This window comes from Varroa destructor, unplaced genomic scaffold, assembly GCF_002443255.2.
Source record: "Varroa destructor unplaced genomic scaffold, Vdes_3.0 BEIS01000006.1, whole genome shotgun sequence".
NCBI classification, from domain to species: Eukaryota; Metazoa; Arthropoda; class Arachnida; order Mesostigmata; family Varroidae; genus Varroa; species Varroa destructor.
The window spans coordinates 17,357,656-17,383,999 of record NW_019211459.1 but is presented as its reverse complement, the minus strand read 5'-3'; the positions used below and the strand labels follow the sequence as shown (position 1 = coordinate 17,383,999).

Sequence of the window (26,344 nt, the reverse complement as noted above, 5' to 3'; positions counted from 1 at the left end):
GGGCATTTTTTTATCGGACTAGCGAAGAAAGTGCGCACTTTTATATACTTTTGCATCCTTTATGATATAAAATGATGAGTTGTGATGAGGACTGAGGACGAACAATAACGTCGCGGCCTTACAGCTTCGTTTTTGTCCGGTAGGCAAAAAAGCAGCGTTGGTATCGCCATGCGTAGAAGACTGCAGCCAAGTATAAGTTGTCCATTAATGTTCCACCATAATGATTTTTAACAAACAGTCTAATAGACTCATGTCTCCTCATCGTTCGGTAATAATCTCTTTTTATTTCTTGATTCATTCAATCTTTCATTTGGTCCTTCCAAGTCTATTGCTAAAATATTGATGTGACAACTATAGTCGTCGTGAAAAGACGTCTCCGTAATTTAATGGTGTTTCACTTCTTTAGCAAGTCCTATCCTACACGTGAAGCTTATCATTATCTATAGCTAATAATTTAAGGGGCAAACAAATAGTGGCACTGATTCTATTGACTGACAGATCATATACCTTCTGAGCTCTTGTAGCTGCTACTCGTTGCTAAACGCAGGTTGTCGCTCAAACCTTGGATTTACAAACAGCAATTTGAATCAGCAATTTGGGCTTTATCTGCTTAACAGTCGGAGCCGCAATCTGCCCTTAAATGGTACTGTACGTTCTCTCACCAGGTGTACAGGCCGTATCATTGGTTCGGACCGATCTTTTTCTAGAAACGTTTCATTCTATGAAGTAATCATCGCATTCTGTTTTACAACACCCATTTAGATATCGGTCTGTTTCCTTTTCATTCAATACAGCATGAAGATATTTTAAATCTACCATGTTTTTCGTGATAATGCCGTGCACTCGAGCACTGACTTAACGTCCGCTAAAAGAGAGATGCTAAAGACGAATGACTGACTATCCTGCTGTCATGCACAGCGACAGAAATGAGGTAGAACTGGAGAATTTATTGATCATTTATTAGCGCGTTGTAAAAATACTTATGATGGCTTCTTCGGATCGGTGCTTCATAGGAAATGACTCTTCGCGTCTGGCACACGTGGCCATTTTCAATGTAATAATCGTAATAACAATAAAAAGTGATAACTCCATCCATTGTAATTGTGCATCGAGCTTTGAGTGAGTATGGAACAGTGCGCTAGAACGGAATAATGTGCTTTCTTTTCGATGTTTACCTTCCGCAATACCCAAAAAGGGCACATGGGTGAATATAGTTGAAAGCAATGAAGTATAATTTACTAGAGCTAACCATAACCGCTAAAAATATTGCGTTCCGAATACTATTATGGATAGTGTTATTTAAACTACGCTTTCTCAAAAAACTCGGACCGCGCATGATGCCTAACGTTACTAGGATCCTACGATTTTCGAGTCGTTTCAGCTACGTAAAAATCGTATAGCATTCAGGTTAACCAGTCAAAAGGATCAAGCAACTTTGGATGGGACCTCAGATAGATGTCAGTCATTTCAGGCTAAGGTAAACGCAGCTTGGCGATACGCTGTCGTATCACTGTTAAGGCGTACGCGTATTCGTTTATTTTCTTTAGATTGAGTTGTAGTATTTTGATTTCGACGTTTCACATCCCACTGATCTGTGAGCAAACTGACTTCTCGTAAGCAGGCTTTAGGACCCGTTCTAAGATAATTTGTCTTTTCTACGCAGAGCCTTATATCACATTATTTAATTCCATGTCCACCTGTTGACTAGAGCGTCGTGCATAGGAAGCTAGTTTACTGGAGTAATAAAAACGGCGGGTTTGCTTCGATGCATAGAAAGTGCTAGGTCATGTAAATATTTAATGGATCGTTGCGTGATACGTCACACGCTTCGTTCCCGAAGTAAACCGGCATTCGGCTTCTGACCTAGCGTCACATGTAATCTAATGGCGATGGAAGACGCTTCACGTTGTGAAATATCCTGAAAAGCATAAGTGAAAGCGTGGGTTTTTATTGATTCTAGGCGTCTTGCGTATCGAATGTAGTCGCTAATTCAGATATGATCCACAGCTAATTCAAAAACCGAACATTTTCCAAAACGAAAAAATCCAAACATTATCAATTGTTCAAATGAAATGTCTGTGTTGTATATGTAAACACAGTCTCGGTAGATCCTTTCCTAACGTTGTCATTTACCAACTATATCATTATAAACTAAGGATGACAACGACAGATTCGTTCCTTTCGGTCCTGTTAACCGAATAGTTCCGACAAATTGAACTAGCTTATCAATTCGTGCTTATAGTTTGTTTTTTTTTTTTTTTTCGTTTTGGTAGCTAGAGATTGCAAGTAGATCTACTGCTCGCTATTATCTATCGATGGTTGTTGCGATATCCGCAACTTGTGGATTACTTTGATGTGACTTATCGCTTTGCCGGAGAAAACCAGAGAAATTCAGGATGAGCGACGACGCAAGTAAAGCAAAAAAAAAAATGTAAATAATAATTGTTCCTCTTTTCAGGCCTAAAACGTTTAGCGCACTTGCATGGTGTAAACTTTTATTGTAGGACAGGTTGCCTGGTCAAGGTACAATGCAACTTCTACTAATGGATTGCTATATCTAAAGGAAACAACTTGCTATAAAAAATCTAGTGACACGTAGATCGTTTGAACGGAGTTGGGTACCTCACATGTATGTCATGCTAGATAATATGATATATTGTTATTATTATTATATTGCATAAACATTATGCTGCATTCGCCCAGTCGGCTTTCGTGTTTCCGGTCAACGATGGCAGGATCTGGAACGTCGGAAAGAGTGGTCGACAACAGTCTATCAAGGCATCTCTTCCGATGACAAGTGGTTTACGCCATACCAGTGTAAACACACATATATATATATATGAAATAATGTTTTTGATTATGAGATGGTGACGTTGAAAAACAATGATGAAAGCGTTACTCTTATTCTGCGAACAATCTTAAAATAGTTCCACAGCAGACTGAATTAGTAATTTCACACATATTTAATATTATCATCTTCGGCATAGAAAATATACGCGACGGGATGTTATGGATGACCAAAACAAATACCTTTATAAACAGACGCATTATTTTTTTGCGTTTGTTTTTCACTATACATGGATGCGAAGGAAAATGCTCAGTTATTATGTATCAAGATCTAATTCCCATTAAAACCATTTCGCATCCTGACTTAGGGCGTTTCTAATTCGTCAGAGAAGTGAACAACTAGGTAACGAACGACCTCATTCTAATGATTATTGCTCCGCTGGCCTATGGAAAATCTTACCGGTTACCGCCCATTCTCTAGCTACGATACTTTAAAACAACATCGCGGCACGGAATAAAAAGGAGCCTAAATCTCAGCTGGATGTCCGGTACAAGCTTTCTTCTTTTTCTTATTTCGCTATAAAGTAACAATCGTTCTTTAGTCCTATTATTGTCATTATTAGAAGAAATATTCTATTTGGTTCTCTCCGTCGTCCTGCATGGAAATATATACTATAAATATATTGATGGTTAGTATTGCAGATGGCGATTTATCAATGAAAGTCTAGTAGAGATGTTCGATGCCAGTTAGTTTTTGTGAAAAAAAAAAAAAAAAAAAAAAAAAAAAAGAAATGAAATACTGAGTTAGAAGAAAAAAATAGAACGATGATAATAATAATAATCATCATCATGTAGCATGTTAAGAACAGCACTGGTGATTGTCAGTTCTATAGCAAGAACAAGATATCGAATCAAGGAGGAATAGTTGTCTGCCTGTGCGTCCATTGCACGCGCTCAACAACAACAACAAAGAAGCGTTAAACGTTGAAACAAAGTCGATGCGGCAAAGAACTCAGGAAAGAGAGTGGGCAGGTAAAAAAGAAAAATTTGCATTTACGTTGTTATCACCATTAATATCGTGATCAATAACAGCATTATGATGATCATCGGCAAACGAGCCAGAATCACAAGGTGGCAAAAACCGGACAAAATGAAAGCTATCTTATATTATCATACATATTATACTTACACAAGAGCAAGCACACGGGTGACAATCGTGGTTGATGATCTATCTATTAGAGAGTGACTGGGATAGAACATGTACCTTGTTTGCTTTCTGCCGTCCTTCTTCGAACTCTGGGCTTAACCCTGATATGAGACATGCTGCAGCTGTCTTGCGGTTGACCGACACGACTTTTACAATACCTACGCTGGACTGCCCTCTGTAGCTGAACATCAACAACATATAATGAATGTGGTTCCGTGCGCAACTACCGCTGTCCACCCAGCTCTATATGTTTTCGACTATGCCCACTTATTATCCAGCGCACATAGTTTATATATATATAGTCATTTAAATAACGACTGTCAACTACAGCTTTACCTATAATCACATGTAACTCTCCTTACGTTCTTTACATTATACGCTCTATATATACGCTCTTTAACATTATAGGAAGTCGAAATACGGAAAACTGTTCGATAGACTGTTTGGGATGTCTCTCCATAGCATTGTAATATCTTTCCTATTAATATTATGGTAGAATCATGTAAATAAACGGAAATTGTCAATGAGCCATCTAACAAAGAATGAATAAATGCGGTTTTGGCGTATTTACCAATGAGGTTCATGGAATTCGAACTAAAGATGCTTTGTTTGTCCTACACATTTCTATTGTGTAATATTTTATACGACTCGTTGTCCATTGTACAGCGGGTTACTGCTTACTATGCGAGTGCGTGCTTTTAGATATTCTAAACAAATATGATACGAAATAAATCAATTTCATGTATTCATAGATATATCTATGGAAGCGTAGATCGCATGCCATAGAATATAAATATGCATATCAAGTAAACTGGATTTTATATGCTGCATAGTGCTTGGCACCAACATCCAGTAATGATGATACAAGTGCCATGCTGGTTTCAGTTCAGCATGCCCCGTCGTGATGTCTGCGCTGCCCATGGAGGCAGCAGGATGTTACCTCCAGCTGAGCAACTTCTATTCGTTCCGAGCCCAAATGCAGGCGGCGCTGGTTTTCGTTCGCTTCGTAGTCGCTGTGATTGTTTTCATTCATTACTTCACTACGACCAACACAATCGCAAAGAAACAACGGCGGTAAAACTGACCGTGTGGTAGTGCCACTCCTGACGCTGCCTGGTTGCCCGCAGGCTTCTGTGGTCACTCGTGTCGTCGACGGACCGATCATCAGCCGTCGCACAGGGGCATTGTGTCAGCTTGGACTGCGTCGTTAACGTTGGCCGCCAGTGGTTCAATAGCTGGCAGAGCTGTGTGCCGGTATAGAGTTGGTGACAGTGGATAGTAAAGGCGTCATGCAGTAACAGTGGCTTTCAAGTGGACATATATAGACAGACAGAGTCGCTGATTCACTAAGTGATGAAGTGAGTGACTGACGGATTGATGTCCATGGTTTTCTATACCCTGTCTCTCCTGATGTGTGCTCAGTCCAGCAAGGTTCATGTGCTTGCACTATTGTCAATTGAAGTGGTCTGTACGGCGCAATGATGAGCTCATAGATACAACGTCCCCTTCCAGTAAACGGACACACGCATAGACGAAAAATTATAGTTAGCTCACGTAAGCCGTCTAAGTGTCAGGCGGCCAGCGAACAACTACAACAACAGCGAATCGTTTCGTGCCAATATGGCATCACTGATCAGAGGCAATGATCCTCTGCCCCTAACGTAACTACTGCTGCAAGACCAGGCGTAATAGCAACGGCTGCACATAGCAGCCGGCTGCCTTTGTCGTTCAGATGGCAGAAGCGCTCAGTGGTGAACCGTTTTTATGACAGGACGCCCTCCTACCCCCACCCCCCCCAGTAATTGCTGTGCCCGACCTAGTACATCATAGTACAATTACAAACCTCAACTATTTACCCTGATTCACAAGCATAACGATTCGACCACCAGCGACAGGTTTAACGTGGCATTGCCATGCAAATGTTGCTTGCGCCGAGTCGTACCCACTATAGCAATGACAGTTAGACTGTATTGTAATAATAGTAGGATTTAGATGAAAGTCCAGTCAGTTGCTATCTTGAACAATTGGTGGCGAAAAGGTGCTCACGAATAGGTCGGCAGGATGAGTAAAGCAGACGCAGAGCGGGTCCCATTTCGGCACTTGCATACGGACGAATTTTATTATATATATCTTGTTTTCATCTGAGAAGAGGGGTCGTTCCGACTCAAATAGTATCCTTTGCATAGAACATCATTTTCGTTACGACTTCCAGCATGCTGTTGATTTACAAAAACACATACCGCTATAATAAAGGTTATGGAAATTTAGATTTGGTATGGCTTATGACACAGTTCAATTTGGCTTTTTGTCCTGCGCGGCATAACTGATTACATCGTAAAATACGGTTTATCGTTTACCATGCACTCCTATCAGCAACACTTCACGTGGAAAACAGACCTTTTTTCACGCTTTCCCCCATATAGTCGCATTTTTTTTTGCATTTATTACGTTTATGCGGCATTCTGAAGTTCAAAACTATTCCTATGAATGATCTTTGACAACAAGGCGTTGTTGGCAAACGGACGGAGAAGCGTGAGAGAAATAAGGTGGATGTTCTACCAAAATGTTGTAGACACGTTTTTTACCATAATGTCTAGATGAATTCCTGCTTAAGTATCCGAGCAGCAAACGGATAAATTGACCGATGGTTTACAGAGTAAGCTACAATTTCAAGTGGCACGTTTACTGTTGTTGTTGTTTTCATCTGAGAAGTTTACTTTTTCAAAATATCCGCGCAAATACAACAAATTCTTTCCGGCTCATTTAATCCTTTTATACTATATAATAAGAAGTTGTCTAAACTTAGTTAGTTGCCTTTTTTTATAGATTTCCCACTAACGCAATGAAAAACAATGTTTACTAATACTAATTAGTTTTCGTACGCAATGTGTATAAATATCGAAAGCTATTTTATTTGAGTGAATAAGTAGGCCCAGTGGGCACATTTTAGTGAATTTTTTTTTAATGAATCGCGTAATCGAAGACAGAATAGTTTAAAAATTTGCAGTCTGTCTAAAGCTCATTCGTAAGTTGTTTCATACGTTGAGTCATACGTAAAAGTGTTCGCTGTTATAGGCAAACTTAGCTTTGAATAACTTCTGAACTACTTGCCGCTAACATGACGAAATTCCGCTGGTAAATACTCTAATTTTCTAAAAGTGTGTGAGATCCGGTTAAGCTTACTGCAGGAATAAATAGTTAAAGAACTTTTTTTTTGGTCTTGAATCCGCTCAAAGAGGTCAAGTTTTTGCCCTTCAAAGCACTGCAAATATTCATCGGAGACTGAAACAGACATTCCGCCTTAAGCGAACACACAGTACGTGAAGAGCATAAACACTTTTAAGAACGAAGATTAAAGTTTTGAAGACCAACGAGGAAGTGACGAAATGTCGGAACACGAAGGATAGGAACGGACGACCACAATCGACATGGCTTTTCAGAAATCAGAGCTTGAAGTTTGAGAGCTCCATGGGCTAAAATTTGTATTCTGCGTACAATAGATTATAAAATGATAACCCGAATATTAAAAGTGAGGAAACCGAGCAAAAAATGGGTCCACTATGAATTGACTTCGAACCAATTAGAAATGCGTATAGTGTATTTCACCTGCAATTTGTGAAAATTCAACAAAAAAAACCCGCTTGGAGCATACGGTTATCACAAATGGAGAACGGTTCGGTCTCCACCGCCACCAGAAGAAGGACAAGGCAAGAGAACAGCGTCGCCCTGGAGAGAAATCGAATTCGGTACTAGTGTCGAGTAGGTTCGAACGTAAGGTGCTGCTACTCGCCGAAAATAAAACAATGAATGCAGCCCGCTATCTCGAGTTCTTCTAAAGACTCAGACTGTTAGCACGGTGGCCAAAAGTGGACGGCCTGTTTACCTGATGGAAACGCTAGCAAAGGGGTATATAATATTGGCTTCAACGTGCTTATTCTTCTGATATAAATTCGTGCGATGACACGGCTTTCCACGCCCGAACAAGGGCAACGCATATTTCATAATCGATTAATTCCGAGAAGCCATAAATAGAAAATTTACATATTGAAACACGGATAGTAGGTATATATATATATATATATATATATATATATATATATATATATATATATATATATATATAGCTCTCTAGAAGGTGTCAGAGCACTGGTACAAGTATGTCAAGGTAAGAGAAAGCACTTCTAGTACGTATGTAAAATCATCGTTCTAGCCCAACTAATTCAAAAGTTATTTAACTTTAAAGTCGACAGAAACAACCCTATGCATATGTGAATATTTAGTAGATGTCAAAGGACTAGATCTACTGCAATAGTTAAAGCGATCCACAAACGAAACTACCGTGAGGTTGGGTATGCATATTAGGCCGAAGTATACACATAAGGCAAGAACCTAATTTGTTGACTAGTTATGGTGGCCAACGTCTAGGACAAAAGTACGCATAAGCGAAACACCATTGCTGCGCGACATTTTAGTTCCTGCAGATTCTAACTGTGTTTGACTATGATATCATGCAATGTCATCGTATTATCGTTTAGCTTCGGCGTGTACACCCTTTTAGCTGCTAACCATTTAGCAGTTCATACGACACTGCTTCCATCGACTTCAATTAACGCGTTTTCGTATTAAAATTCGCTCTAAGCGGCGTTCGTAATGTAGTGGTGCCGGCGAAAATTATGAACGAGACAAACTTAGTTGCGTAGACAATAAGAAGAAGCCATGTAATAGCACAAATATATACTTCTTTACGTATAATAAAAGTTGGGAAGGTCCACTTGGTCGAGTGTAACGAATGTAACAAAAATAAGTACGGTTTTGTACTGGGGCACAGATAATCATGGTAGGTATCGCAATCGAAGAATTACAACGAGTTCTCAGAATTTTAAAAAGGTTCCCCCCGAGGATCACGGTGAGTCGATATTTGCTCTTTTGCCCTATTGGACCTTCAATGGCGCCGAGGGGTAAGTGTCTTTTTAGCGTAATGGTAGTCCGATAGCTGGACCCCACGATAGACATTAAGGGAAATGTGTCCGGGATGGTCAGACGTTCCGCCAGACGGTTTATAAACGAATTTCTTATACTTCCTAAGAAAATAGCAGTTTATTCAAAATGTACGAATAAAACGCTTTGACGTGCCTCATAATTTTTTCAACGTAACACAGTAAAGGAATCCTATATTTTCACCAGACCATTTATTTTAACTGGAAACGGCGAAATTATTATTACTTAGGTACCAGAACAGGAAGAGCGTAGCTGTTCCTTATCATTTTATAAAGGAAATGTCTACATATTTTTCGTGTTATTTTTTAGAATTACGGAAAAACAAAAAGACTCGCTTGCCAAATTTGATTTAGTAGGTTGTTTCTAACACCACTTTCTCATAGTGCTATATACAAGTTCTAGCAAATAGATACGACCTGCATGTACTAGAGACGCAAGCGTTCCTTCTTCATAATGCAATGCAAAATTCATTCTGTGTCCATACATCGAAGCTCATATGAAAAAATAACGTTTGTTTAATGAAGTCATTGTTGCGCGTTCTTGGCCACCATCCATGAATAGTCGCCGTGGTAGTCGACAAAGTAGTTTAATTACGTTTTAATTGTTGTCTTATTATTTGTGTACTAGTTAAGGTAACTTAAGCATGGCTCTTTCTTTTTTTTTTTTTATCATACTAACATCAGTGTTCACGTGATTGGCTAGTCCTTTCTGAAGGTGGGGTAGCCGCGTCACAGCAAATATATTATGATATAATTCAGTGAATGGCATCTGCGAAACACGTTCCCTTATCGCCACATTAGTTATTTAGTAGAATATCATTTTTAAATGACCCAGCGCCGAACATCATCGTAGTCAACTACATGGACCCATTATACGGTAGACCGGCCTTTTTGGTATAAAAGTGGAGAGAAAGCGATGTGGAGCTAAAGATATATTCATTTAGGATCTACCACAGAGAACGTTTAGAGAAGGTGTACCGGGAATACTATAAACAGTGTTTGATAAAATCAGTGAAAGAAAAAGGTTTAACCAGGGAGTTCACTTAACTAAACATGTAAATCTATTTTTTAGCTGGTTGAACCTATTCTATCGCATTAAGAGATGTACCCGTTTGGAGCTGGTCGGTTGCCCTTCATATCCGACGGTACGTAAAGCCTGATTTAGAAAAGCACTCTTCATATTGGGTCTAGTGAAGGTCAAAGTTGTTGTGGCCAATAATGTAAGGTTCACTTCGAATCGGCTGATCGTGATAAGTGTTCTGCATCAACTCGATCCGTTAGCGAGATGGACTTTTACTACCAGTAAATTTTAACGGTGACTTTATTAAATAGCGGTTTATCTATTAGGCTTACGAAGCAGAACGGACAAGGAATCTACACAGATATGATCAGAGACTCTCTGTCTAAGCAGATTTGGCAACCCTAAATAGAATCTTCTGTCCGTGGAAAGAGAGATGAATCGGATCAACTTCAGGTGCTGACCGATAAAATGGCATAGGTTTCCGCAGTTCGAATTCAGTCAAACAGGTGACGGTCGAAAATAAAGGATATTATACCATATTGGTATCAGCTTGCACCAAAGTCTATTCGGCACTGCCGCCGAGTAAAATATCGATACGATATTTATAGGTAGACAGGTGTCACATTAGCACGGAGCCTTCTATCACTCATAGATTAAGACCAAAGTTGCGTGCCATTAGTCCCGAACTACCCCGGCCTAAAATGGAGAAAACGATGCTTTACTTGGTACGCTTTGATATTCATTCCTCTGTTTTGTACAAGGTATTTTCTTGGATAGTGATCAAAGCAGCCAATCTCTTCTTGCCCCTTGAATGTGATAAAAGGTCTAACACATGAAACGTGATGTTTTACAATACGTTCTCACACTAGTCTAGTTCAGTAAAAGCATTGAATTCTATATGTGAAAACGGTTAGCGAAAATTCCTGCTCGGCTAATAGTCAGGCTTTATAAAAAGCTATAACTGGAAAATTCCATGCTTATTCACCACATAATGTTACGTGTTGTGGCTATGAAGCATATCATCTAAAAACGGTTAGACTCTGTGGGGTGATGAGAGGCCAAACAAAAACAAACAAAGGTTCCTGTGTGTAGTTATTATCGATTCATGCTCGACGATTCGCAACAAATTTACAATCGCGCCATGCGTTCTTGAGCTGTCTAGTAAATGACCGAAAGAAAGCCTCGCTTACTGCCGAGTCCCTGCGCGTACTAATCAGTTACTAAAATTTAATGTGATTCCGATGGCGGCACAGCTCCTTTACTATCGGTGCTGATTACTACACTACAACGACCTTGAGTTTACAGAGTCGAAATGGCTAAGCAAAAATGAAGGATGTGGCGAGATTTCACTGACGCCGAATAATTAAATAGGAGCTAGTTTGGGAAATGAACGAATGCAACACGAAGTTCTCGTAGCAGCAGCGAATCCGTTTTCAAATCAGCCACGCCTGACTATTAGCTGAGGCTGACCGTCTTGTGTTGCATATGGAGAACCGAATAAAGCCAACGGCTTGCAGAAGCTAGGCATACTTGACCGGCGGGCACGACATGACAAAAACGATTTACCTTTCTATTTCCTAGCAAACACTTTCCATTTTATGTCCTCAAAAACAGAAACCAAATTAAACAATAGAACAGGCTTGACGTCTACGTATAGCTACGACGGCGAAAAGGTCGACAGCCATAGATAGAAACATTTGTCTTTACTTCATAACCTATTGGACAATATAATTATAGCTAAATTTCTTTGCATTCGTACCACGCTGATTGGATATCGTGACGCTGGATATTCATTAGCACATTGTACGGAGTTGCCGTGATATAGTCGCTTATCAGATTTGCCAGTGAGAATTTATATTCAATATCAATTGGTCATTATGATTAAATAGATGATTAAGTGTTATCTGAAGAATCTCGTAGTCCTTGTCAAGTGAACCCAAAAGCGTACAGCTGATTACCAATACACTCAGACGTATCTGTTACAGGTAACGACCTTAGTTAAAAAAAAAGTGATACTATTATTATGCCAATTTGCTACTAAACAGATAAAATAACAGAAAATAGTTACTTTATTAATTTAATTAAGTTAATTTAGAGCTATTTTTTGGTTTTATATCGTTCTATTTCAACTTTGATGTTAATTTCACCAAAAGCTTGATGAAAATAATAATAATAGTCTCGAAACGTCAGGAAGATATAACAACTTTAAAGCTTTCTCTCGTTCATATACTTTACTCAGTGCTCAGTGCAGTATTGCTTTTCCTATCCCTAATACATTTTATTGCAAACAACGTATTATTGCTATCTTTGTTCGAGTTAAATTCATGGTTATTGTTTCTCACTCAACTTATCCTATTGGATATTTAATTGGATCAATCTATCCTATAACATATTGTACATTAGCTAAGCAGCTATTCACTTCCTATAAATATATAATATGACAATCTGTGAACCAACTTCCCTATTTTATCTATTTATGCAAAATGGCAGGATAGGAACGGACAATCATAAGGAACTTAGCCATTATACAACTTAGGGACAACCTGAGTGGCGTTTATTCGTAACATCGGTGGCTTTAAACCTTACCTCATTTATGAAATTAACAGCAAAACATTTCGGCTAGTTAACTGACAGCCGCTCACGCTATGATTACATGTTTAGCCAAGCAAGGATGTTTAGCGTGTGACAGATAGAAATGTTATTGCTCTCACATATAAATATTGTCAATTATATATATATATATATATAAAGAGAGATAAAGTGCGAAGGCATCAAAGTGAAATTTGAACAAACTAACATTTTTTTAGTATACTGGTGTAGTTGTGACTAATAAAGTGTAACTGGAATAAAAAAAAACATGGAAGAATTACTTTTTTTCAGCAATGAGGCTAATAATATACTAGTGAACTAAAATACCCCAACAGTGTGAATCCACTACTGAATGATGGCCTGTTGTTAATGTTAATCGTGGTGATCATCGCGGCTAATTGACAGTGTTTCATTTAATTTATTTTTATTGTTATTTATTCTATTTTACAGTTGAAGGCGCTGTTGCTTAGGGTGCGCCTTTGTGGCGATTCTACTGACAGACCAGAACAACCGGACTCCGGCCGGTTGTTGAGGGGGATTGCGTGACGATGCAAACGAGGTGTATTCTTATTTGGGTGTTCGCCGTCGCCGTCGCCGTCGCCGCCACCCAGGAAGAGCCGACGCCAGTGAACGGTGCCGCTGTCAGCGAACTGACCATTCGGACGGTCACGAGCACGCCAGCCGAGCCAGCGATCGAGGAAGCCGTACAGGTGCCCGCCACCGACGCCAAAAAGGCCGAAAACGAGAATCCCATTATCGCTGAGCCACAAGAGCAGGACATTGTTGTCCAACCGCAACAGCAGGATGAAATTAAGGTTGTCAGTCAGACTCAACCAGCCGCAAAAGAGCTGAGTTCCATGGAGGCGCCAACAACGACGACAGCCACCCCGGACGATGTAACAACTACAACATCCAGTAAGGAGATTTTTAGTTACAAATTTTAAAAGCAATTGCCCACGCAAATCCGGCCAGAACAGCGGCAAAATATCATATCTGTAAGAGATGTATATATGATAGTAATCAAAAGTCATATTCGAAGACTAATTAATCTTTTCTGCTTGCATTTAACTTTGATCAAGTTTCGTCCATATAGGCTAAAATCTTTGAAATCTAAAAACTCAATAAAACGCTCCAATCAGAGCAACGAAATGAAAACGTATTCCAAAATTTTATGCCTACTATCGAAATTGATGCCACTGCTGTCCTTATTGACGCCAACATGGACATTTTGCGGTAATAGTTAGGATAAATAGAATACAACTTTTCAGCCAGTGTTGATATTCTTCTTCTAATTGTTGCATTCTATGTTGAGGTACAGGTCAAAATGTTAGCATCACAAATAGAGGATGACCTTCCATAAAGTGATGAAATTTTTGGCGATATTTTTCAGTGTCGCGCTTTTCACTATATATAGCTTTCTTCCTAGTATACTTTCACGGGTTGCAGATTTTGGAACTATTTTTATCAACATACGTTAAATGATTCGATTCTCTGCGCGACGGTCGGTCGTAGCGTTGTAACAACATGAAAGACATGCGCAGGACGACGCAAAAGTGACTCAAGGAGTATGTTATCTAAATATCACCCGGACAGCCTTGATAATTCAGAATTAACGTGACTTCACAGTCAAAGAGAGGGGTAAGAGCAGCTGATACTATCCTATCTTGTTCGCCGCATATATGGTAAATTTGGTTAGCGGTTGATAACCTGGAGTCCTGACACAGCACGAGCCTTTTCAGAAAAGATAGGTGATCATGATCCGCACATCGATCCGTGTCCGATGTGGTTATGCTCACGTAAATGAATACGCACTGAAGTGTGACACACTAAATTCTAATATTTCTAAGGAGCCACAGCAATAGTAGTACCACTAAGAAAAGAATATGATATTAGCAAATTTTATGAACGTATGGGTATTAAATTTGTATGGTAGAAAAATATATCGGTCAGTGTGGAACAACTAACATACATTTGTGACGCGAACTAACGGCATATAGATCTTTTCGTGATACTGCTTTAGACCAAAATAAACCAAAATAAAATAGCATAAGGGAATTCGCGTATGTTCTTCGGTGATTTATATATTTATGCAGTGATTCTATTAATATTACTTCATAATATGAACAGGCGGTCGTAATAGGCAACACAGTTCTTGGTAAGAGGTTCTTTGTTTCACGCACGCTTAGTCATCATACTTACCGATATTTCATAAGGGTATGCAAATATATTACCTATTTTAAGGTAATTTATCTGAATTTGCATTTCCTTGTGCACTTCAGTGAAACATGAATGTGACTACCTATATCTACAGACGTTAGCCTAGACGCCTTGGTGAGGAATTAGATACTTATTTCCTCAGTGTATTTCTACTCTCAGTTTTCTAACGATGCCCGATTTGTTTTTTTTAATGTAGGCGTTGGACCAACATGCGCGCCCCACACCTGCCGCATGCTCTGCCCATTTGGTTTCTTAACAGATGACCGCGGCTGTCCTCAATGTGAGTGTCGTCAACCTTGCGCCGGTATCCAATGCCCTGGTGGTCACGAGTGTCATCTTGATGATTCTAACTGTCGGCCTGGCGAGCCTTGCGTGCCAAGCACAAGCTGTCGACGTGCTAAAACTCTTCGTCAATGCGCATTCGGTGTGCCACTATCGGCCCCGACGACAAACGGCCAGACAGCTTTGCGACCTCTGCTCTGTGGCGTCGCTAAAGGTCAACCGAAATGTCCCTCCGGTAAGTGAACGTGCCCCTTTTTTGTCCAGAATTTTCGATTGAGTTGTTCATAGCCAGAAACTCAAGTTCACTAAAATGCATAACGGATTAATTTCTAAAGTTTGCCTTACTTGCACAGTTTACACAACAGACTTCGCCTTCCACTAAATTGACGTTAGTGTTATATTTTCTTTAGGTTAAGAGGTGTCCTCGTAGATTTAAATGCGAGTTAACGCGACGGTTAAACTCTAGTTTATACGTCACGGTTTAAAGCAATGAAGCGCTTTCTCTGCTAACTATTTCAAATGTGTTAAAAAATTTATGTTTTTTTTTAATCTTGCCGTGTAGGCTACGAGTGCTCGGTTCCGTCTGATGCTGAATATGGATTGTGTTGCCCAATGGAAAGTTCGTCGAGAGATCAAGAACCACTAACCCAAAGGGAGAGGAACGATCAGGTCCATGAAGGCGAGTGCCCACAGAGCGTAGCTGCAGATTTCCGCTGCGAAGAGAGCCTTACCTGTGCCATCGACTCAGATTGCCAGACTTTCCAAAGGTGTTGTGCGACATCGTGCGGTACTCCAAGATGTCTTGAATCGCGGAACTCAACCACCTGTGAACAGCAACGACGCCTGGCGGCGCTTTTCTCCGAAACTGTCGAGGAACCGGGGTACATCCCCCAATGCGATTCTAAGGTAAATTGACGGAATGCAATTTTTTGTATATATGTAGTTTGGTGTCTTATATGACTGCTATATATCATATTATATGACTGTTGCACATGTCCTGTTTCTTTTTCTCCTTCAAATCACAGGGTGAATTCATGCCACGCCAGTGTTCTTCAAACGGCAAAATCTGTTGGTGCGTTAATGACGCTGGGCAGCAAATGACAGGATCGATAGGCCCTGCAGAAGAAGTCAATTGTGACACCGTCATCGAAAAGCAGTCCGGCGCGGGGCTGAGTCAGGGGCGTGCTGCGTTTGCCCGTTCCCATCGCATAAATGACGATAACGAAGACCAGCCCAAGACAGACAACGAAGCTGTCGCAGTTGAAGATCGAGCGAAGAATGAACGCATGTCTCATCACGCCTGCTCTCTACTGACATGCGATGTTTTATGTGAATATGGTTACCGTACCGATGAGCATGGGTGCAGCCTATGCGAATGTGTCGACCCGTGCGAGAATAACAATTGTGCAGCCGACGAAGAATGCGTATTTGTTAAGGTAAATTTTAATTACGGGTTAACTAAGTATTAACCGACATTGTGGAGGGCATCTATCCTCCAGCCGTTGTTCTTTTATACTAACTTTACCTTCTCTTCGATTAATGAAAAGGCCATTACGATATATAAAGTAAGTGAAATATTACATAGCTGTTTCAATAGCGATGCTTTTTTGTTGTTTCTTTCGCAGGAGGAGCCTTGCAAGGCTGAATCATGTCAAATGACTGCGACTTGTTCCAAGAAGGTAACACCACCGGAGGCTTTTGGTGGCACCGGTACAGAAGGCCATTGGTTTTGTTCGTCCGGCCGCCCACAGCTGCAACAAGTCCAGCAGCCTAGCGATAATTCGAGCGGCAACTCGAGTCCTACAATTGTCGTCGACGTCGTGAAGTGCGCCGACGCTGAACGCTGTGCCGATGGATTCGACTGTGAGATTCCCTCAGGACAATCCAGCGGAATTTGCTGCCAAAGAGCACAGGAAAGCATCGGTATGACTACTGTAAATATAGAACTAGAAAAAATTTTAATGCGCTAGGTTATGATTTACTGAATCTACGTGAGGGTATTTAGTGTCCGATACCTTTTTTCAACTTATCTTTTTTCATTACGGCTCTACAATGGATAAACTTGTAATCGACGCTTGAATTTCGATGACTCAATTGTCTGAACTGTAAGCAGTATACCTTCAAATAGATTTAGGTTTTCGCGAATTCGCGCTGCCTATCTGGCAGCGAGTCTACCTGTCCACCATCTCGAGGCTAGAGTGCCTATAATAATTATTATTCAACGAAAGTGAATCAAATAGTGCAAAATGTGTTTCGGTTGTAGAACCTCAAATATTACAAATACTACCCATGTTAAATTCACTAATCTTACCACGACGCTTGACCTGCTGTTTCCAGTTGAGCCAACAGGACCTGCAGAGCGTCGCGTCGTCAGTGACGCGATGGTTGTCGTTGTCAACAACCGACGCGAGCAGGAGAGTAACAGCGAAGAAGAAGAAGAAGAGACTGACACAAAAGCTGCTTCAACGCAATCGGCTGGCCCTGCGGAATCTGCTTCCGTCCCCGCAGTTGTGTCAACCATATGTGAGTATTTACGGGAACTGGGATTGCGCGGTGAGAATCTCGCTGTGCCAACGCCAGTCTGCAATGAAGAAGGACGCTATTCAGCCCGTCAGTGCGATACAGAGGGATGCTTCTGCGTTGATGACTTTGGTGTCGAGATCCGCAATTCGCGAATTTCCGCCAGCAGCGGAAACAATTCGAACGGTAACAGCACCACGGGCGGTGCTGGAAGTGAAGCTGAGTGCCGTCAAATAAGATCTGCCAAGCCGTGCTACAACGTTCTTTGCCGTCTTGGCTGTGACTATGGTTTCGAATACGATGCTGAGGGCTGTCCACTGTGCGCCTGCAGAAACCCGTGTAAGAATGCTCGATGCACACCCGACCATATCTGCCAACTCGCAGAACCAGATGCTCCATGTAATCACCGTTGGTGTCCTCCTGTACCAAAATGTACGTTTTTAATATTTTGTTATTTTATCCACTGTCGTGATGGGATATTTTGTATAACTGCAAAGCCATTTTTCACCCGCTATGTTTATCTTATGAAACACGCATATATGAATTAGTGTACTTTTACCGTCTCGTAGTAGCAAAAACTATATACTTATACTTTTACCATAGCGTCTGTTAATATGACTTTATAGAAGTCTGTACCTTGTGTGCATTGGTAAAATTTAGGTGTGAGCAAAGACGCCGCCCAGAGAAACCTCGAGCTAATTTGTCCTTTCAACGGTGGCTCGCTTGCACCCCTGATCGATGCTGAAAGCCGTGAGGTCGTTCAGTGCTACGCTGACAGTAGCCGAGAAGACACTTGTCCCGCGGGACATCACTGTGTTCCTACTAGTGATGACGCTGAACATGGTTTCTGCTGCCCTAATTCAATTCCGGCTTCGTTAAGCACCGTAGACCAGAGTGTCCCACCAAACGATGGTCCTGTAGGCCGTCATGAAGGCCGTATCAAGCAAGGCCAATGCCCATATCTGATTCCGCTGGATACGCCTGTTGCCGCGATGTCCTGCGAGGTGAACAGTAACAAACTACGTAGAGCTTCTCCTACCTAAGTCACTATTATGTATGCATGTAGCTAATAGATAAGCCATTTGATAAGTACTTTTTTATTTGCTAAACCAACATTCGTTTAAAATGATGTTACCATTGCAGGTTCAATGTAGCGCTGATCAACAATGTCCCCATGAGCTAAAATGCTGCTCAAACGGTTGTGGCACACAGTGTATGGTCCCCGTACAGATGAGCGGCTGCGAACACACTCGAACAATCCGCGAGCACCAGTTTCACGCTGGACAGATGAATCCGTCTGAAGGCATGCCAGTCCCATCGTGCAATCCGCTCTCTCGAGCCTTTGAAGATGTACAATGCCATGGTGAATTCTGCTGGTGTGTCGATACTGCTGGGATTGAGATTCCGGGAACGCGAACCAGCGGACCACCACAGGTTAACTGCACTGCTATACGTGAAACCGGTAGCAACCTCAATTCTACGTCGTGCAACGTCGAATGCAACGTTGAATGCGAATTCGGCCAGAAGCTGGACAGCAGGGGTTGCCCGTCATCATGCGAATGCATTGATCCCTGCGAGCAACTGTCATGTGGCATGAACGAGGAGTGTCACCTCATCGAACTCGCTTGTGTCTCGCAGTCGAAACAACCATGTTCTCGTCAGGCCCTTTGTCGACCCAGGGTCGAAAATGTCTGTTCGGTAGGAAGTTCACTATTCGTTAACGATAGTTTGTTAACCTGTGGCCCTGGTGGGGTTGCATGTCCTACTAGCCACAAGTGTCAGCTAGATATCTTTGGCAAGTTCGCCCAGTGCTGTCCAAAGCCGAGAGAGATATGCTTTAGTGCTCCGCCCATGTGCGTGCAGACACAGGATGTGCCCACAGATGTCCATGAGCGTTGGTTCTACAACCCGATGGAGCAGCAATGTCAGCCATTCAGATATAACGCCGACTACTGCCAACACGGGCTCAACTACTTCTCGAGCCTGGAGGAATGTGAGAGTGTCTGCCCGATATATACAGAATGCGAGTTGATGCGTGAAAAGACTCGTACGCGGGTTAAGAACAGCGCAACAATAACGGCTCCAGTGTACATACCTAAGTGTAATTCTCGCCTGGGCACTTGGGAACCACTGCAGTGTATGCATGATCTTGGCCTGTGCTGGTGTGTTGATCAGAAAGGCAACCAGATTGCCGGAAGCATGGTTCGTGGTACGCCCAACTGTAACGATCCTACGACTACTCGTAGCGGGCGCAACATTACACCCGCGGCCATCTGTCCAGGTGGAGAACCGGTGCATATCTGTGATGCCGAAGAGGTTTGCGGAGAGAAGATCTGTGCGGCTCGCACCAATGCCACATGCCGCGTCGATCCTTGTGGAAGCTGTAAAGCTGTCTTCTTCGATGAATTTAACAATATTGTTGACTGCAGCAAGGGCCTGACTGCTTGTCAGGAAGAAGCCCAGCAGGTGGTTAACTCGCGCGCATGGACCAACCAAGGGCTCAACACAATCAGTAACTTGGTGAGTGCACTTCGCGAGCTCTCTGAAGGAATGCTCCAGGATGAGCTGGCGCAATCGTCGCGTATCTTCGCCAACCCCATTGAAATGATAGCCAGACAGGCCAGTAGTATTATACCAATGCCGCACGAACTCCTTCATAGGGTTCGTCGTTCACCAAAAGTCGTTTTCGATGAAGCCACAGCTAATCATAGACGCGCGAAGAGAGAAACACTTTCTGATGAAATTAGCGATTATGATGACCCAGCTGCAAGAGCCATGGGCGCTTATCATCAAAACCGGAGGCGTGCTCCTATTCAAGAGCCAGTCGCTGACTATTCTGCTCCACCAAAGGTGGTGGTGCCATTGCGGGCTCCTATTATCATGGTCGTTCACCGACGTATTGTTCCGCGTCCTCCAGTAATGCCTTCTCCATTAGACATCATGCAAGCGTTGTCGTCGACGGTTCCCCGTATGCGTATTCTTGTTCGGCTTCCTGCTGACCCTCCAACGCAGCACACGGTCTTTTCTAGTGAGCCTCTTCCGCAGAAACGCATGCAAGAGTCCCGCGAAGAGGTTACGACAATGGACCGATCAGTTAGTCTTCCAGGCGGTATCGACCCTGCTATGTTCATGAGCCACATTACCTCGATTATGGAGCGCTTCATTGGGGGTGAGGGCTCTGCTCCTGCTGCTCCTATTATACCACAGGCCCAACCAAGTGGAGGAATCATTGTTGGTCCAAACTTCGCCGAAGTGAAGATGACAATGAAGTCGGAAACACCGGTCCCTGCCGTTGCAATGCGTCATATCGAACAAGGATCCATTGATACCTTGCTCAACTATCTTTTTGGACACAACCATATGAATACCAATGCTCAGCAAGAGCGTGAGGCAACGCCGCAAGTGACGCCACAGACCATGAAAAAAGGTGAATGCCCCCGAGGAGGTTTCGCTGAGACCATTCTTCATTCAATGGTATCTGGGTGTCGCACGGAATGTAACGATGATAGCGACTGCTCGGCCTTGGAGCGTTGCTGCCGCTACGGATGTTCAACGGCTTGCGTTGCCCCTGTGGTTACCAAGGTGGCTGAAAGTGAAAACAAAGTAAAGCCTGGAAGCTGCCCTGTTCTACCGATTACTCCTGCTTGTCTGTTCCCCAAAGTGCAGTGTACGGAGGACAGTCACTGCCCTGCCGAACAGAAATGCTGCAGCGGACCCTGCGGAGCCATGTGCCAGATGCCGAATGATGAGTCACCTGAACTTGAGGCTTCAATGCCGCCTACAATGGTCGTCGCCCCGCCTGTGTGCTCATCCGACGGAGGATACGCTGTTAGCCAGTCTCAAGGCCAACTTGCCTGGTGCGTCAACCGCTTCGGTGTGCCCATTGACTCGACCCTTACCAAAGGCCATGTCTCCTGTAATGTCAACGGTACAATTACGAAGCGGGTATCCTCTGGTGACATTTGTCCTGAAGGCCAGGCCCCCAAGGTCTGCCGCGACGAGTGTAGTTTGGCCACCTGTTTCGCTCACCCCGACGCAATGTGCGTGGCTGATCCGTGCAACAAGTGCGTACCTTATTTTGTTGATGCCGCTGGTGACAAAGTGGATTGTACTGCCATATGCGACCAGGAAGCATTCAAGACGGCGCCATGCCACGTCAATTCCGGAATCAGGCGACGAATCCGCTTCACATTCAACCAAACATCTCAGAAGTGCGAACGCTTTGATTATCAGTGTAACGGCAACGATAATAACTTTGAGAGTGCGGAAGGATGCGAGCAACAATGCAAGAAATTCAAGTCTTTATGCGAATTGCCGAAGGAACGAGGTCTATGCATGGGAGCCTTCATGAAGTGGTGGTACAACCCTATCACCGCACAGTGTGAGGAATTTCAGTACGGAGGATGTGGTGGTAACGCCAATAATTTCGAAACTAAGGTAGGAAAATACTTGTACGGTACAGTTGAATACAGTTGACCAGTGAAACCTGAACCTCCTTCCATTCTAAGATGAAAACGGTGCATCATGGCTAAAGAAAAAAATTCCTATCTTGTAAAGGGGGATACACTTCCATACATATCGTACTACATCAACTATTAGCATAGAACGCTACCAATTAATGTAGATACATTTGCGTGAATTTTTCAGAAGGAAAGATATCGATTTATGAAGCAATGGAGCTAACAAAATAACGTTTAATAAACGAAAGCGTGTTAATGCTATATCTTTAGGCTGCCTGCGAGATGCGCTGTCCTGATTTGGTGCTTTGCCCCTATGATACGATTACAAAAGAGGGACTCACACGTGAACCATGTGACCGCGTAAAGGCCTGTGCAGCAGCAGCGTGTCCAGGCGATGCCTCTGCGATGTGTCAGGTGGACCCATGCGATTGTCGTGCGACCTGGATAAATACTGACACCGGTGAACCGGCGGATTGCGATCGTCCGGTAGACCCAGAAAGCGGCGCCAATCTCAAAGAAATGATTAACGCGATTATGCCTAAATGCCAAGCGCTTCAAAAGAAGAACGCCGTTCTCGGACACGTGTACGTTCCCGAGTGCGATGGAGAGGGCACGTTCCAGCCAACCCAGTGCATTTCTCTGCCAACTAAGAGAGAATGCTGGTGCGTCGATGCTGCGGGACATCAGATGGGAGAACCATTCACAGCCGGTTCAAAGACGTGCGGTAGGTCGTCGTCTTCTTCGGTTTTTTCTTGATACAAACCTTTCCAATCGAAAGATGGCATACGCTGTTGTTATTAAATTGCCGGCCGAAGTGCTGGTTCACTGCCGTAGTAGACATAAAACTCGAAACGTATCTTTCTTGCTATTAAATTATACGGGCAAATAATGCAATGATAAGAAATCTGTAATCAAACAGTAGAACACCAACGTTAACACAAAAGTTATACTTTTTCGCTTTTATTGTTGCAGCTGCTGTGAAGATCTCTCGCGTTGATATGGATCTGGCATTCGATGGCTCCGAATCCATGACAAGCACGGTGGACAAAGAACAGAATGAAACCGCGCTGGCTGAAGGACTTAAGCGAGCGCTACGCTCAATCGATGCTGATTTCCGCGAGGAGGATGTCCGCATTCAGAGCACCAACGATGTCGCCACCCCCGAAAACAACGACAAGATGATTCATGCTCGTTTCACACTTCGAGGAAACAATTGCGCTACTATGGCCTATAAGATCGAGCAACTGGTACGTGCAATTAAGTTTCGTGTATACGCCTCATTAGTATTAAGTAATAAATCTCTGTTATTGCTTTCCTTCTAGCAACGCGTATATTCTCCTAACGTACGTATATCCTTAAGAAATACTTTACTATCGGACAGCATGTAATGTACGAAAGGTGTACTGATACTTACGTGAGTGTTCTCATTGATTTAACAGGCTTTTGGATAATTCATGTGATAGATACTAATATAGAGTATATGTATACTTTTTATGCGCAGATAGATGATAATTTTTATGAGCCTGCTATCAGCCCAGCTGACGTTCCTGTTTTCATCTTGGGGTTTTGCCAACTGTCATTGCTCACTTTCGTTACATTCAGGTTATGGGCAAGATGCTGCGTGTAGGCAGTCAGGTGGCCAAATACAAGAACTCGAGGTTCACGTACATCGCTAAGGAGGATGACCGCGAGAAGGAGGAAGATGCTCAGGATGCTCGAGGACATGGTTCAGGCCGTGTTGAGGTCATCTACAGCGCAGACCGCAATGAAGTTCTTGCCGTCAAGCGACTCCTTGAACCGCGTACGGTCGACGCTCGAACCACCACTCTAGCTGCGGCAGTACTTGCAATTACCGTAGTTATGTGCATCCTTTTACTGCTTACACTACTTATGCATAAGCGAAACAAACAGAAGCAGCTTGCAAAAGAAGCAGTAGATCCGGCTGACGCCCTTCCACGTGGCGCCGTTGCTGTAAGTAATGTAAATTGATAAAAAAAACTGTAACAGCCTATTTCCTTTGAAAAAAGCTTGCTCACAGTTTGAGACTATGGTAATACATCGAAGGATAGTACATACACCTACACGTGACAACCAGGAAACATCTATTGTGATGAAGCGAAATAACTATCAAAAATAGTTGTGTTTGTCATCGTCTAACTAACTCCCGATTTCTGTTCGCCTCTCAATAGTTTCCGAATCCGGTTTACGCGATCTGGACAAACCGAGTGATGAGCGCTGTATGCCGTCGCTCTCCTGTCCCATCGCCTCCAAAATCGCCCGATGACCTCGCCAGGATGGAGGCACAACAGGGCCACTCCAATGATAGCCATCTTGATAATAACGATGATGTAGATGATGAGTTTAATAATCCTAGTTATGAGGTGTTCGAGGATCATGGCACAATAGTGGAGGGTCATGCTCCATCGCAAGCGGGCGCAATCAACAACAACAGACCGGGGGTTACGATTAATTTGAATGGCAAGCGGCCCCCCATTAACGCGTAAGATATGACTCGTTGACTGTACTTTCATCTGTTACAGCACATGACTAACACGATTATTCCGACTAGATAGCTATATTGAATTTTTAGCCGATTGATTATAGAGTTTAATACAATATTATATTTACAAAAGTATATCATATCCTATGGAAGACAAATATAAAAAAAGCACGTTCATGTAGACTCGTAGCTCTAAGTTAAACGACCAGCCTGCTACGCGTGTTAAATGTTCCGTTGTAAAGATCTGAATGCTAATATAATTGTTCTCATTCATTTGTCGTTTCAGTTCGCCCAAAAAAAATTAAATTCTTAAACGTCATATCAGCCAACGAGAAAGAGATTACAGAACAGCGGCTCGGCGAAAGAATAATTAAACAATAGCACGAACATAGTCAAATCGGCGTCGATCACTGGCCAAAGTCCCCTTAACTGCTTGCCGTTGGTGGTCCATTTAACCCTACTCGACCAGCAGAACACCACGTGGCCAACAAAACACCAGGCGCCCATAACCGTTGCACCGGATTACCGGTTATTCTGCACGTGGTATATGTCTCCTGACCAAGTAGAGTTTTCTTTTTACCGAAAATAAACCAAAATTTTTAGATGAACACTGACAATATTATAATTGTTTAAATGACTTAAATGATACAGCGTTTCATTAAATTCTTCACTTCAAAATCACTTCACAGATTTTAACGAGCACAGTAATTTTTTTCACTACTCTCTCCCTATTAAAAACATCATATAAAGTAGCGAACGTTTCTTCGAACGAATTCGGTCTAGTTAGAAAGTACCAGAACACACTAATGAAGGCGATTAAAAAACAAATCGCATATTTTATATATGATCAAAAGCAAGTGGTTTGCTCAGCTAGGGGCAAAATTTTCTAAAATTAAGAAAAGAGGAATTATCATCTAAAAAGCGTGTGTCAGACAGGTTAATAGAGAGCTGTATGTATACTTGACAATGGAGAAGATAAATAAAATGATCAGACTCTTCATTTGTTTCTTATTATTAATATTATTATTATATACTAGTTTTCATCAATAGGCTCTACGCAAATATATAAGTGCCCTATTGTAATGACATATGATGTCACACAACTTACAACCAATCTTCCTTTGTCTTTGTGCCTAAACAAACTGATAAAAACGATGTTAGTATATACAGTTGAGTACGGATTCACTATAATCGGTGGCTGGAGATTTAAACGAGCGTCTGAGTGGAACAAGTTGTAGGTAGTTTTTTTTCTGTGTATATGTCCTGAAATTCCATCCACTTGCTCCTTTTACAGCAGTGATAGATAGTAAGATAATGATGTCTTCGGAGTGGCGCCATTTCTGTACGTGTGTGACACAGACTATCGTCAATCACACCTAACGTCGATGTCGCTAGTACTACAAAATGTTAGTAACCAACTGCAGTACAAATTAACTGCGTTCAGCAAAACGGAAGCGAGAGCAGAGTCGTAAACAAATTAATAGAAAATTGCGACTTTTTAATTAGACTATACCAGTGCTAATATATGACTAACCTATCAAACGGCTACAAAGCGGAGGGCAAATGCTGTGAAGAACCGATTGATGAAGCGAATATTCTGCTTTAAGTTGTTGTGAACGTTTTTTCGGAAAAGATCAAGAGGTTATGACATAGGCGGCGTCTTAATAATAGTGTTCTTCAAGGTAAAGGTCGATTGGTATGATAAATGACGTTATAGTTGTGAATTTCATACGACTTAAAATGCTTTATGCAGTACAATATATA

The 26,344-nt window shown here is 42.2% G+C and overlaps 1 protein-coding gene across 2 annotated transcripts in view; it reads left to right on the top strand.

Annotated features, from left to right (window-relative positions):
• Nucleotides 1-25,580, top strand: part of LOC111252262 (uncharacterized) — a 45,870-nt gene extending 20,290 nt beyond the window's left edge. For both annotated transcript variants that reach the window (XM_022809819.2, XM_086993412.1), the window contains exons 2-14: nt 13,052-13,516; nt 15,015-15,335; nt 15,663-16,006; nt 16,126-16,536; nt 16,726-17,023; nt 17,438-18,052; nt 18,281-18,624; nt 18,764-22,057; nt 22,351-22,804; nt 23,053-23,327; nt 23,683-24,051; nt 24,270-24,580; nt 24,867-25,580. In XM_022809819.2, coding sequence (XP_022665554.1) covers nt 13,150-13,516; nt 15,015-15,335; nt 15,663-16,006; nt 16,126-16,536; nt 16,726-17,023; nt 17,438-18,052; nt 18,281-18,624; nt 18,764-22,057; nt 22,351-22,804; nt 23,053-23,327; nt 23,683-24,051; nt 24,270-24,580; nt 24,867-24,885 — 7,422 coding nt within the window. In that variant the 5' untranslated portion in view covers nt 13,052-13,149 and the 3' untranslated portion in view covers nt 24,886-25,580. The remainder of the gene's footprint in view (nt 1-13,051; nt 13,517-15,014; nt 15,336-15,662; nt 16,007-16,125; nt 16,537-16,725; nt 17,024-17,437; nt 18,053-18,280; nt 18,625-18,763; nt 22,058-22,350; nt 22,805-23,052; nt 23,328-23,682; nt 24,052-24,269; nt 24,581-24,866) is intronic.
• Nucleotides 25,581-26,344: the final 764 nt, after the last annotated feature.